This window comes from Coregonus lavaretus, assembly GCF_964263955.1.
Source record: "Coregonus lavaretus genome assembly, chromosome: 22".
Classification (NCBI taxonomy): domain Eukaryota; kingdom Metazoa; phylum Chordata; class Actinopteri; order Salmoniformes; family Salmonidae; genus Coregonus; species Coregonus lavaretus.
This window is the reverse complement of record NC_140009.1, coordinates 4271432-4285670: the sequence shown is the minus strand read 5'-3', so window position 1 is coordinate 4285670 and position 14239 is coordinate 4271432. Positions and strand designations below refer to the sequence as shown.

Below are 14239 nucleotides of genomic sequence, written 5' to 3'. Positions count from 1 at the left end.
TGCTACATTATTACCTCCATACCACTGTCGTCCTCTAGCAGGGCCACCAGGTCACAGTCCTGACAGATCTTGTTCTTGATGTCCCTCATCAGGGGTCCGATGCCTGGCTCGTTGCTGCTGTACGGGTTACCAGGCATACGGCCCTGCAGGAAGTCCTCCTGCTGAGGATCCTTCTCCAGGGTCGCAAAGAACTCTGTCACCTCGTTCTCCTCCTGGAGGGGGGAGAGGAAGAGGAGGAGGAAGAGGAAGAGGAGGAGATTCAGTTGCCATGCAATGCATTCCTAGAAAAACAAAAGGCTATCAATTCATCTTTCTGCGATTCCTCGCATCCTATCTCCTTGCCTCTTCCTCAACCGTATCAGAGGAGATGGCTCAAGGTCCCTCCCCTTGGACCTCTCCAATGTGTTTTGAGAAGGAGGTGAGGAAAGAGGATACGAGGAATTGAACCACGGACTTGGGAGTTTCAGCAGGAACAGAGAAGAGGCCTCTTACGGGGTAGATGATGCTGCAGAGTCTCTCAAAGATGAACACCGGCGTTCTGTAGTCATCCAGGTTGTATCTCTTGGCTGTCTCAATGCACACTGCCATGAAGGCCTTGGTCTCAGACTCGGTCCCTGGAGAATGGAAAGAAAGCACACATTTACAACTCTGACACCACACCGATTCCGGCACGAGAACGGACATTCCAATTCAAGTCAACGTTTCCGTGATTGGTGGACCGGCGGCCATATGGAGTTTACTTGCATCAAAATGAGCAGTTCATGAGTGTGCATTTGACGAGACCTGTGGTCATGTCCTCCAGCATCATGTCCTGGGTCTATATATTAACTAGCTTTATACCTGTGGTCATGTCCTCCAGCATCTCCAGCAGCATGTCCTGGGTCTATATATTAACTAGCTTTATACCTGTGGTCATGTCCTCCAGCAGCATGTCCTGGGTCTATATATTAACTAGCTTTATACCTGTGGTCATGTCCTCCAGCATCTCCAGCAGCATGTCCTGGGTCTATATATTAACTAGCTTTATACCTGTGGTCATGTCCTCCAGCATCTCCAGCAGCATGTCCTGGGTCTATATATTAACTAGCTTTATACCTGTGGTCATGTCCTCCAGCAGCATGTCCTGGGTCTATATATTAACTAGCTTTATACCTGTGGTCATGTCCTCCAGCATCTCCAGCAGCATGTCCTGGGTCTATATATTAACTAGCTTTATACCTGTGGTCATGTCCTCCAGCATCTCCAGCAGCATGTCCTGGGTCTATATATTAACTAGCTTTATACCTGTGGTCACGTCCTCCAGCAGCATGTCCTGGGTCTATATATTAACTAGCTTTATACCTGTGGTCATGTCCTCCAGCATCATGTCCTGGGTCTATATATTAACTAGCTTAATACCTGTGGTCATGTCCTCCAGCATCTCCAGCAGCATGTCCTGGGTCTCGTCGATGAGCTTGGTCCTCTGCACCACTAGCTTCCTGAGACACAGGTAGCCGTTCAGCACCGTGCCCACCAGACGACTCTTAAAGTAACGCTTGATGGACTCCACCTCCACAATGGACGACAGCAGGCCTGGAGGGAAGACAGAGGATGGGTCTCATATGAGAAATATCTTGGTAAATCGACAGAAACGTACACCATATATACAGAAGTATGTGGACGCCCCTTAACATTTGTGGATTCGGCTATTTCAGCCACACCGGTTGCAGACAGCAGCACACAAGCCTAAGATCACCACGCGCACTGCCAAGCGTCGGCTGGAGTGGTGTAAAGCTCGCCGCCATTGGACTCTGGAGCAGTGGAAACGCGTTCTCTGGAGTGATGAATCACGCTTCACCACCTGGCAGTCCGATGGACTAATCTAGGTTTGGCGGATGCCAGGAGAATGCTAACCTGACTCAATGCCTAATGCCAACTGTACAGTTTGGTGGAGGAGGAATAATGGTCTGGGGCTGTTTTTCATGGTTCGGGCTAGACCCCTTAGTTCCAGTGAAGGGAAATCTTAACGCTACAGCATACAATGACATTCTAGACGATTCTGTGCTTCCAACTTTGTGGCAACAGTTTGAGGAAGGCCCTTTCCTGTTTCAGCATGACAATGCCCCCGTGCACAAAGTGAGGTCCGCACAGAAATGGTTTGTCGAGATGGGTGTGGAAGAACTTGACTGGCCTGCACAGAGCCCTGACCTCAACCCCATCGAACACCTTTGGGATGAATTGGAAGGCCGACTGCGAGCCAGGCCTAACCGCCCAACATCAGTGCCCGACCTCACTAATGCTCTTGTGGCTGAACGGAAGCAAGTCCCCGCAGCAATGTTCCGACATCTAGTGGAAAGCCTTCCCAGAAGAGTGGAGGCTGTTATAGCAGCAAAGGGGGGACCAACTCCATATTAATGCCCATGATTTTGGAATTAAATGTTCGACGAGCAGGTATCCACATACTTTTGGTCATGTAGTGTAAGTTGAAAAATCATGTCCATTTTCTATTGGAGTAAACTATCCCTATAAAGACCAGTTAATGCAAGTGCCTTAGTTTATGGTGAATGAAAGGTGACAGGCTACATACCAGTCAAGCTCTTGAGGGCGTATCCCTGCTGCAGGTCTGTGCTGAGAGTGGCCTCCTCCAGAGACAACAGGTTGGCTATTTCCTTGGTGATGAGGTTGCCGATGTAGGGCAGGACTCCTCGGGCGGCCAGGTACACCTTCCACTGAGGCGGCTTGATGAGCTTCTGGTACAGACCCAGATACTCTGCTGCACATTCCCCCGCGATGCTCAACTCATCCAGGTAACTGAGGGACAGACAAAACATGTTAGAAAAGCTGTTTGACATATAAGTCGGGATATTATCCCAACATACAAAGCAAGCAATACAAAAAACTACCTTGTAAAGGTATGTGGCATTATTTCCCAACAGTTTACGTCTGTCCCAGCTACCAACATTTATATATAATACGCCGTGTTAACCATCCAACTTAACTGACAGATACTAATTCGAACACATAAATGAGATGATAAATCCTCAGATCACTTCCCAATTATGTTTGGTGTCCCTATCATATGAACATCCTTTTCTGACTCAAAAGATTCCCCATATTCCGTCAGACTGATGTTGTAGTATAATCTAGTACGCTCACAACTGCATCGTGGTATAGATATTGCCATCTCTTGTACATATGTATATAATGGTGAGAAGTTTTACATCACAAGTGTACTGACAAGTGACTAAATGATTCCAGCTGCATCAGAAACCAATAAAAGTGTTGACATCTGGATCGATTCATCGTGATACTCATGAAATGTATTTGGAAGTAATTAGCTACAATCTAACTGCTGAAACCAAATGACGCAGGCCGACGGCACATCATTTCCAACTTCCTTGGCAGGTAAACGTGTTTCAATAAAAACACAGTAGATTAGTCTGTCAATGTACGTAGTTTACACAGCATTATGCGGGAACAGGTATGGCAATGTATGAGATATATGCAGTACAAGAAAAATATAGTACTAATATTATAATAAATACTATATATGGTGTGTTTGGGGGGTACGGTTAGGTGTTCGGAGTGACTTTAATACAAGAGGAGATTGTTGTTCCTCTTCAAATTACTCAAATGGCCTCAAATAAACACGCAGGCAAGGGGATTCGGTGTCCCGCACCTAGCTTCTCCCATATCTCATAATTATGTAGGGACACTGGGGGAAAAAAACACCCCAAATAGGGTCTACCGGTGAAATTTCTCTTTAACAGTGATACCTTTCTCAACTCGAAGAGGCCCCCCTTACCTGGTGAGCAGGTCCAGCACCTGCTGCTTGCGGCTGGGGATGGAGGTGAGGGCCTCAACGATGGTGCAGGCTGCCTGCCGCGCTGCCTGGGTGGCTGGGGTGAACAGCACCTGGGAGACAAGAGGAGATTACAGCCTTAGAAATTATAGCATGGAAGTGAAAAACGCTATAAAATAAAAAAAGTGAGATGAGTCCATGCCCCCCCCACCCCATCTGTTGTGTAGACCCAGCTATATAAACCTCAGGCCCATGTGGGGAGATGCAGTGTCTCATTGAATGGTCTAATTTAATCATTCTGGAGGCCCGGTTGCCAAACCTTTCCATTCATTTAAAAATCTGAATGGTTGTACCCATACCTACTAGGGAACGGCGTGTCCCTAACTAAAAGTTTAATGGTATGAACCATACCAAAAGGCCCTTCTCCCCCGATTGCTCAGTTTGGCCAGGTGGCCAGCTCTAGGAAGAGTCTTGGTGTCAACTGTCGGACCTTATATAGACAGGTGTGTGCAATCAATTGAATTTACCACAGGTGGACTCCAATCACGTGGTAGAAACATCTCAAGGATGATCAATGGAAACAGGATGCCCCTGAGCTAAATTTACTTATATAAATAAGGTATGTTTTAATTTTATACATTTGCAAAAATTTCGAAAAACCTGTTTTTGCTTTGTAATTATGGGGTATTTTGTGTAGATTGATGTGGGAAAAGTTTTATTTAATCAACTTTAGAATAAGGCTGTAATGTAACAAAATGTGGAAAACGTGAAGGGGTCTGAATACTTTCAGAATGCACTGTATGTACCATACCAAACAGTACCAGGAACGGAGTGTCCCTACCTAAAAGCTGAATGGTTCTACCCATACCAAACAGTACCAGGAACGGAGTGTCCCTACCTAAAAGCTGAATGGTTCTACCCATACCAAACAGTACCAGGAACGGAGTGTCCCTACCTAAAAGCTGAATGGTTCTACCCATACCAAACAGTACCAGGAACGGAGTGTCCCTACCTAAAAGCTGAATGGTTCTACCCATACCAAACAGTACCAGGAACGGAGTGTCCCTACCTAAAAGCTGAATGGTCCTACCCATACCAAACAGTACCAGGAACGGAGTGTCCCTACCTAAAAGCTGAATGGTCCTACCCATACATTTATACATTTTAGTCATTTAGCAGACGCTCTTATCCAGAGCGACTTACAGTTAGTGAGTGCATACATTATTATTTTTATTTTTCATACTGGCCCCCCGTGGGAATCGAACCCACAACCCTGGCGTTGCAAACATCATGCTCTACCAACCATCCCTGCCGGCCATTCCCTCCCCTACCCTGGACGATGCTGGGCCAATTGTGCGCCGCCCCATGGGTCTCCCGGTCACGGCCAGCTACGACAGAGCCTGGATTCGAACCAGGATCTCTAATGGCACAGCTAGCACTGCGATGCAGTGCCTTAGACCACTGCGCCACTCGGGAGAACGAAGTGTCCCTACCTGAAAGCTGAATGGTCCTACCCATACCAAACAGTACCAGGAATGAAGTGTCCCTACCTAAAAGCTGAATGGTTCTACCCATACCAAACAGTACCAGGAACGGAGTGTCCCTACCTAAAAGCTGAATGGTTCTACCCATACCACACAGTACCAGGAACGGAGTGTCCCTACCTAAAAGCTGAATGGTCCTACCCATACCAAACAGTACCAGGAACGGAGTGTCCCTACCTAAAAGCTGAATGGTCCTACCCATACCAAACAGTACCAGGAACGGAGTGTCCCTACCTAAAAGCTGAATGGTCCTACCCATACCAAACAGTACCAGGAACGGAGTGTCCCTACCTAAAAGCTGAATGGTCCTACCCATACCAAACAGTACCAGGAACGGAGTGTCCCTACCTAAAAGCTGAATGGTTCTACCCATACCACACAGTACCAGGAACGGAGTGTCCCTACCTAAAAGCTGAATGGTTCTACCCATACCAAACAGTACCAGGAACGAAGTGTCCCTACCTAAAAGCTGAATGGTTCTACCCATACCAAACAGTACCAGGAACGAAGTGTCCCTACCTAAAAGCTGAATGGAGTAACAACATGTAAGGGCAGGGGAGTGTCCCTACAGAGCAGGGGAGTGTCCCTACAGAGCAGGGGAGTGTCCCTACCTGTCTGAGCCAGTTGTTGTGTCCCAGTTTGAGCAGCCTGGGGAACAGGCCCTCTGAGCGTGACCTCGTGAACTGTTTCCACTTCCACACACACTTCTCCATCAGGTAGTGTCTGCGCACCTCAGCCTTGTTCTGGGGCTTAGATACCGTCTCTTGGCCTGGTGGACAGAAAAAGGGACATACACACTGTTAAAAGGGAGAGTTTGCATACCCTTAAAGGGAGAGTTTGCATACCCTTAAAGGGAGAGTTTGCATACCCTTAAAGGGAGAGTTTGCATACCCTTAAAGGGAGAGTTTGCATACCCTTAAAGGGAGAGTTCCTCCAAGTGCCATAATAACTTGCTTCTGCAATAACACTACTGTTCTTCTGTATACATATCAAATATATATATATATATTTCTTTAAGTGATCGCAGAAATCTCATCCACTCACATCTTGCTGGAAGGCACTTTTTCCAGGCTTCGTAAGATGCTTTGGGGTCCTTTTTAAGCCAGAGTTGGGTCTGAGCATGGATCTCATTGCAGTAGGGCTTCACTGTAGTCAGAGACTCCACAGCAGAATCCTGGAAACACAGAAAAACCCCAACGTTTCCTAAGGCACTCTAACATAGTCACTGTGCAAATCACCTTGCATCCTAAACGACTCTCATTACACATTTGTACACCGGTCATTCAGTCGATCTCAAACGCGCACCAAGCCGTTGCGAGGCAAGCATGACCTGACTGACTGGCGCTATGCGGTGTAGTACTGTACCTTGTTCTTCTTGGAGGTGGGGGCAGGGGGCTTGATGAGTTTCTGTAGGATCCTGAGACACATCAGAGTAATGTTCTCCACCACTACAGGAGTGTTGATGTTCACGGCCATCAGGAACAGATTCAGGGCTATAGACACAGAGAGAGATGGGGATTATTCATGGGGAAAGGGGTGAGAGGAGAGGGGGGAGAGAGAGAGAAGAGGAGGTAAAAGCCTCACCGCATCGCAGTCGTAGCTCCCAGCAGCCCCCCTCCTTGGAGATGGAGTCGGTGAGCAGCAGCATCTCATACTGTAGACTGGAGACCAGGTCAGGGTTGGCCCAGTGGCCCTTCAGAGCAGCGGACACCTTGTGGATGATCAGGTCATTCATCTGCTGAGTGGCGTCTGGCTGGTCTCTGTAAAGGGAGATGGAGACACAGATGAGAATGGGTTTACTCACGGTGTATGTGTGAAATGGAATGCCTAGGCTTCAGCTCAGAGGGCCAACACAGTCTTGTAGGGTTTAGTACTCAGTTGGGCATATGTACACTTATATTTAGGGGTTCACAGCGAAGGTTAAATGACATGGTCAAATAACTCAAGCATAGATTGGTCACTTTTTCTCTAATTTCGCACACTGAAACTAGAGGCCATGGGTAACTTGGTCAAAAATAATGGCACCGTTAGAGACATTAAACCACTGGACACTTCCCGTTTCACACTGTGTATTTAAATATTGTATTCTCGACATAGCTCATTCTAATATTTATATTACTGCATTTTTAGTTACACTTTATAAACGCCGCATATTTATTTATTTACTGGATTCTTGACACAGCTCACTCTAATATACAGTGCATTCGGAAAGTATTCAGACCCCTTGACTTTTTCCACATTTTGTTACGTTACAGCCTTATTCTAAAATGGATTAGATTGTTTTTTTCCCCCTCATCTATCTACACACAATACCCCATAATGACAAAGCCAAAACAGGTTTTTAAAATGTTTGCAAATGTATTAAAAATAAAAAACGTAAATATCACATTTCCATAAGTATTCAGACCCTTTACTCAGTACTTTGTTGAAGCACCTTTGGCAGCGATTGGGTATGACGCTACAAGCTTCGCACACCTGTATTTGGGGAGTTTCTCCCACTCTTCTCTGCAGATCCTCTCAAGCTCTGTCAGGTTGGATAGGGAACGTCGCTGCACAGCTATTTTCAGGTCTCTCCAGAGATGTTAGATTGGGTTCAAGTCCGGGCTCTGGCTGGGCCACTCAAGGACATTCAGAGTCTTGTCCCGAAGCCACTCCTGCGTTGTCTTGGCTGTGTGCTTAGGGTTGTTGTCCTGTTGGAAGGTGAACCTTCGCCCCAGTCTGAGGTCCTGAGCGCTCTGGAGCAGGTTTTCATCAAGGATCCCTCTGTACTTTGCTCTGTTCATCTTTCCCTCGATCCTGACTAGTCTCCCAGTCCCTGCCGCTGAAAAACATCCCCACAGTATGACGCTACCACCACCATGCTTCACCGTAGGGATGGTGCCAGGTTTCCTCCAGGCGTGATGCTTGGCATTCAGGCCAAAGAGTTCAATCTTGGATTCATCAGACCAGAGAATCTTGCTTCTCATGGTCAGAGTCCTTTAGGTGCCTTTTGGCAAACTCCAAGCGGGCTGTCATGTGCCTTTTATTGAGAAATGGCTTCCGTCTGGCCACTCTACCATAAAGGCCTGATTGGTGGCGTGCTGCAGAGATGGTTGTCCTTCTGGAAGGTTCTCCCATCTCCACAGAGGAACTCTGTCAGAGTGACCATTATGTTCTTGGTCACCTCCCCAGATCTGTGCTTCGACACGATCCTGTCTCAGAGCTCTATGGACAATTCCTTTGACCTCATGGCTTGGTTTTTGCTCTGACATGCACTGTCAACTGTGGGAAATTATATAGACAGATGTGTGCCTTTCCAAATCATGTCCAATCAATTGAACTTACCACAGGTTGACTCCAATCAAGTGGTAGAAACATCTCAAGGATGATCAATGGAAACAGGATGCAACTGAGCTCAATTTCGAGTCTCATAGCAAAGGGTCTGAATAATTATGGAAATATGGTATCTTTTTTTTATATTTAATACATGTGCAAAAATTTATAAAAACCTGTTTTTCGCTTTTTCATTATGGGGTATTGTGTGTAGATTGATGAGGAAAATGTTTTATTTAATCCATTTTAGAATAAGGCTGTAACGTAACACAATGTGGATAAAAGGGAAGGGGTCTGAATACTTTCCGAACGCACCGTATATGTTTGTAACAGAAGATTGGTTGGCTTTTCAAGCAAACACAAAGGCGTTTAGCTCAGCACGATAAACACTATGAGAGCACAAACAACCACTGTACCTGGTGAGCAGGCAGACCAGTTGTCTGACCTCCTCCCTCATGGCAGCGGTGCCTCTCCTCAGGTTGTACTCAAACAGCTCTCGGATGAGCCCCTGGAGCCCCAGGATCTGCCGCAGGGCTGGGTTGGTGGCCAGAGCCCTCAACAGGGTGATACAATGACCCGTCACGGCCGAGGCACAGCCGTAACACTTGTTGGAGGAGGTGTGTCCGCAGCCTAGATAAGACAGATAAAAGTTTGATGTTAGTCCATGCATAAGAAAAAAAACAATGCTCTCAATACTTAACCCTAATTGCTCATGTAAATCGCTCTGGATAAGAGCTTCTGCTAAATGACACATCTACTGTGTGTGTGTGTGTGTGTGTGTGTGTGTGTGTGTGTGTGTGTGTGTGTGTGTGTGTGTGTGTGTGTGTGTGTGTGTGTGTGTGTGCGTGTATGTGTGTATGTGCGTACCTAGTACAGAGAGGGCTCTATACTGGCTGGCTGTGAAGGTAGGCTGATGGGAGCTGGAGCGAGAGGACTTGGTGGCGGCTTCACGCTGCTGCAGGTCGTACTCTAGCAGTTCTTTACGGGACGCCAGGACTTTCTGGAGGGGGAAGTGGGGGGAAAGGGGATTAGGAATGATAACCCTCTAAATCATACTTAAATGTAGGACCTGCTGTTTGAACAGCTGTTAAGCTCAATATAAAGATAATTACTAAACGAGGCATCCCCATTCAAGTCAATGTTCTGTGATGGGTGAACCGGCGGCCATATTGAGTGTACCCATAACCAGGAAGTAAACTAGGAAGTACAGGATTTAATTTGTGCTCATCACGTCCCCCTGTCTCTCACCTGTATGATCTTGGAGAGCTCGTCGAAGGACGTCTTACAGTCTCCGCTGTACTCCTGAGCAAGCTGTTGGATGTACCTGTTCACATTGGCCGAGGACGCTCCGAGCCCCGCCCCTGCTCCAGAATCATCCTATAGGGGCACGACAACAGCGTCAAACATCAGATACTAGTTCACCACTTCCAGTAAAACAGCTCAATTCTTCATAATGTTTTTACTTTATGATAAATACAGAACAGACCCTATGGAACGTCGTCATACATCTGATAGGGTATTTTTAAGGTTTCACTTGCAATGGTTTGACCTACTCAAGTGAAATGCACTCTGGGTAAGAGTGTTTGCTAAAGTACTAAAAGGTGTGAGTCGGATGAAGATGCTGTACCGGAGGGCAGCATCTGACCTGTGGTTTCTCAGGCGCTGCCTCGTTGACCTTTGACAGCAGACTCTCCAGCTGGGGTCGGTGTCCCATTAGCTGGTGGTACACCCGGTCAGCCTTGTCCAGCAGCGCGTTGATGTTGGTCACCGCCTACACAGAGAACACAAACAGCAGTCAGGCTTTTGTTTTGTTTTCAACCAGTTGAAGTGGGAAGGATGGTTGTATGTTTCTTGTTAGAGCAGTAACAGTAGATACACAGAGATGAGACCAGGACAACAGAGGGATGAGACCAGGACAACAGAGGGATGTGACCAAGACAACAGAGATGAGATGAGACCAGGACAACAGAGATGAGATGAGACCAGGACAACAGAGATGAGATGAGACCAGGACAACAGAGATGAGATGAGACCAGGACAACAGAGATGAGATGAGACCAGGACAACAGAGATGAGATGAGACCAGGACAACAGAGGGATGAGACCAGGACAACAGAGGGATGAGACCAGGACAACAGAGGGATGAGACCAGGACAACAGAGGGATGAGACCAGGACAACAGAGGGATGAGACCAGGACAACAGAGGGATGAGACCAGGACAACAGAGAGATGAGACCAGGACAACAGAGGGATGAGACCAGGACAACAGAGGGATGAGACCAGGACAACAGAGGGATGAGACCAGGACAACAGAGGGATGAGACCAGGACAACAGAGGGATGAGACCAGGACAACAGAGGGATGAGACCAGGACAACAGAGATGTGACCAGGACAACAGCGGGATGAGACCAGGACAGCAGAGGGATGAGACCAGGAAAACAGAGGGATGAGACCAGGACAACAGAGGGATGAGACCAGGACAACAGAGGGATGAGACCAGGACAACAGAGGGATGAGACCAGGAAAACAGAGGGATGAGACCAGGACAACAGAGGGATGAGACCAGGACAACAGAGGGATGAGACCAGGACAACAGAGGGATGAGACCAGGACAACAGAGGGATGTGACCAGGACAACAGAGGGATGTGACCAGGACAACAGAGGGATGAGACCAGGACAACAGAGGGATGAGACCAGGACAAGAGAGGGATGAGACCAGGACAACAGAGATGTGACCAGGACAACAGAGAGATGAGACCAGGACAACAGAGGGATGAGACCAGGACAACAGAGGGATGAGACCAGGACAACACAGGGATGAGACCAGGACAACAGAGATGAGACCAGGACAACAGAGATGAGACCAGGACAACAGAGATGAGACCAGGACAACAGAGATGAGACCAGGACAACAGAGAAAATCAGGCGATTTAAAAAAAAAAAATGCAGGTTGGGTTCGGGTTGAAAAAAATAGCTTGAGAAAGTCTGAAAGTAGTTTCTGAAAGTCAAATAAAACAAAATGTCTTCACCTTCTTCCGGTCCTCCTCGGTCTCTATAGGGTCCACAGCACAGCAGGGCTTGGTGTACAACATGACGTCAAAGCGGGCGTATTTACAGAAACCACAGGCGTTACACAGGAACGGGTCCTTCTCATCATAATTAATGGACCTGGAGGAGGAGGAGGAAGATGAGGAAGATGTCAGCATCAAAAACACCAAGACCAAACTACACAAAAACTAGGCGTCCCACTTGAAGACCTTAAAAGTGTATACCCGATCAGACTAATCAAGCTAAAAAAATAAATATATACAGTAAGGACATTGCAATGATTTTAAAATTCTGATCTGCCCCTATTCAAATAAGCCATAATATTAAAAAAATGTAATATTTCAGGAATCGATGGCCTCAAGTCTTCTGGTTAGCTACCTGCACTTGTGGCACTGGTAGACGTTTTCTCCACAGTTGCCACAGACGCCAGGATTGGCGGGCACGGATGCAGAGCAGCGCGGGCACTGGAGCGTCTCGCTGGAGGCCTGGTAGTTCTCGTAGAAGTCGGAGAACTCGATCATGAGATTGGACGCTACGATAGGCAGTGGCAGGTCGATCTTGACCTCCGTCTGACCCGGAGTCAGCTGGACCTTCTTGGCCTTGTGCCAACGGGCAGGTCTGGGTAGAGGCAGACAGAGGTACATTTAAAGAACTGGGAAAAGAAGCCGGGACCGGGCCAGCAAACTGACTGCGTTCACGGTGTTAAAACTCACTTGTTCTTCAGCTCTACGATGGCCTGCACGGTCCTGTTGTTGTAGTAGAGGTTGATGGTCCGGACCATCTTGGTCCTCTTGAGGTCTCCTATCTTGACCGTCACCTTACCGATGGTGTGACTGCTGATCAGCTTGACCACCTGCTGCGTGGTGGTGTACCTAGTGTCCACCTTGATGGACGACAGCTTGATGTTCTGAAGACACACAGAGAGGGAGAGAGAGAGAAGACTGTATGAGTGCCTTCCCTATCACTGGAATTAACACACAAAGTGGTTTAGACTCTCTACGCTTCACCCAGAAGTGTGCACTCGATCGCTCACTCTCAGGCATTTAAACGTATTGGATTGGTGCAAGCGAGGCTGGACGGAGCTTCCACCACATTACTTACACCAGTCCATTCCTTTTAAAAAAAGGGGTAGTGTGCAAGTGCACACTTGCAAAGAATTGGGAAGCAGCGTTAGGCTGTACTTACAGAGAATGGCACTTCGGGGTTGTTGCAGACGAGACAGGGATCACTCTCCAGGTAGAAACCATCAAACTCCACCAGGCCAGACAGGGTACTGCAGCGTAAACAGACAGACGAAGGAACAAGACACATGGTTAGTATTTCAATCAATAACAAACCCTTAAGATAATCAGCTGTTAAAACTGTTTTGATATATTTAATGTAAAGTTTATTTAAACAGGCTAGTCTCCTTGAGATAAAACCTATTTTGCAAGGGAAACCTATAGATAATGATGATCGATAGCTTGGTCTGTATTCAGCTGTATTGAGGGTAATGATGATCGATAGCTTGGTCTGTATTCAGCCATATCAGGGTAATGACGATCGATAGCTTGGTCTATATTCAGCTGTATTGAGGGTAATGATGATCGATAGCTTGGTCTGTATTCAGCTGTATTGAGGGTAATGATGATTGATAGCTTGGTCTGTATTCAGCCATATCAGGGTAATGATGATTGATAGCTTAGTCTGTATTCAGCTGTATTGAGGGTAATGATGATCGATAGCTTGGTCTGTATTCAGCCATATCAGGGTAATGATGATTGATAGCTTGGTCTGTATTCAGCTGTATTGAGGGTAATGATGATCGAAAGCTTGGTCTTGTATTCAGCTGTATTGAGGGTAATGATGATTGATAGCTTGGTCTGTATTCAGCTGTATTGAGGGTAATGATGATCGATAGCTTGGTCTGTATTCAGCTGTATTGAACCGTACCTGTAGATGTTGGAGTTGGGGTGGTTGGTCTTGTATTCAGCTGTATTGAACCGTACCTGTAGATGTTGGAGTTGGGGTGGTTGGTCTGTATTCAGCTGTATTGAACCGTACCTGTAGATGTTGGAGTTGGGGTGGTTGGTCTGTATTCAGCTGTATTGAACCGTACCTGTAGATGTTGGAGTTGGGGTGGTTGGTCTTGTATTCAGCTGTATTGAACCGTACCTGTAGATGTTGGAGTTGGGGTGGTTGGTCTTGTATTCAGCTGTATTGAACCGTACCTGTAGATGTTGGAGTTGGGGTGGTTGGTCTGTATTCAGCTGTATTGAACCGTACCTGTAGATGTTGGAGTTGTGGTGGTTGGTCTGTATTCAGCTGTATTGAACCGTACCTGTAGATGTTGGAGTTGGGGTGGTTGGTCTGTATTCAGCTGTATTGAACCGTACCTGTAGATGTTGGAGTTGGGGTGGTTGGTCTGTATTCAGCTGTATTGAACCGTACCTGTAGATGTTGGAGTTGGGGTGGTTGGTCTGTATTCAGCTGTATTGAACCGTACCTGTAGATGTTGGAGTTGGGGTGGTTGGTCCTGTATTCAGCTGTATTGAACCGTACCTGTAGATGT

At 47.0% G+C, this 14239-nt stretch overlaps 1 protein-coding gene across 1 annotated transcript in view; it reads right to left on the bottom strand.

Moving 5' to 3' along the window:
• The window catches only part of LOC311150242 (E3 ubiquitin-protein ligase UBR4-like), a 147352-nt gene that overhangs the window by 16314 nt on the left and 116799 nt on the right, over positions 1–14239 (bottom strand). The window contains exons 73-89 of the mRNA XM_084187618.1: positions 12874–12961; positions 12402–12595; positions 12067–12306; positions 11670–11808; positions 10283–10408; positions 9886–10014; positions 9505–9637; positions 9054–9267; positions 6910–7085; positions 6691–6818; positions 6370–6499; positions 5937–6094; positions 3785–3894; positions 2567–2790; positions 1399–1572; positions 493–614; positions 15–212 (exon numbers count right to left, since the gene is read on the bottom strand). Coding sequence (XP_084043744.1) covers positions 15–212; positions 493–614; positions 1399–1572; positions 2567–2790; positions 3785–3894; positions 5937–6094; positions 6370–6499; positions 6691–6818; positions 6910–7085; positions 9054–9267; positions 9505–9637; positions 9886–10014; positions 10283–10408; positions 11670–11808; positions 12067–12306; positions 12402–12595; positions 12874–12961 — 2683 coding nt within the window. The remainder of the gene's footprint in view (positions 1–14; positions 213–492; positions 615–1398; positions 1573–2566; positions 2791–3784; positions 3895–5936; positions 6095–6369; positions 6500–6690; positions 6819–6909; positions 7086–9053; positions 9268–9504; positions 9638–9885; positions 10015–10282; positions 10409–11669; positions 11809–12066; positions 12307–12401; positions 12596–12873; positions 12962–14239) is intronic.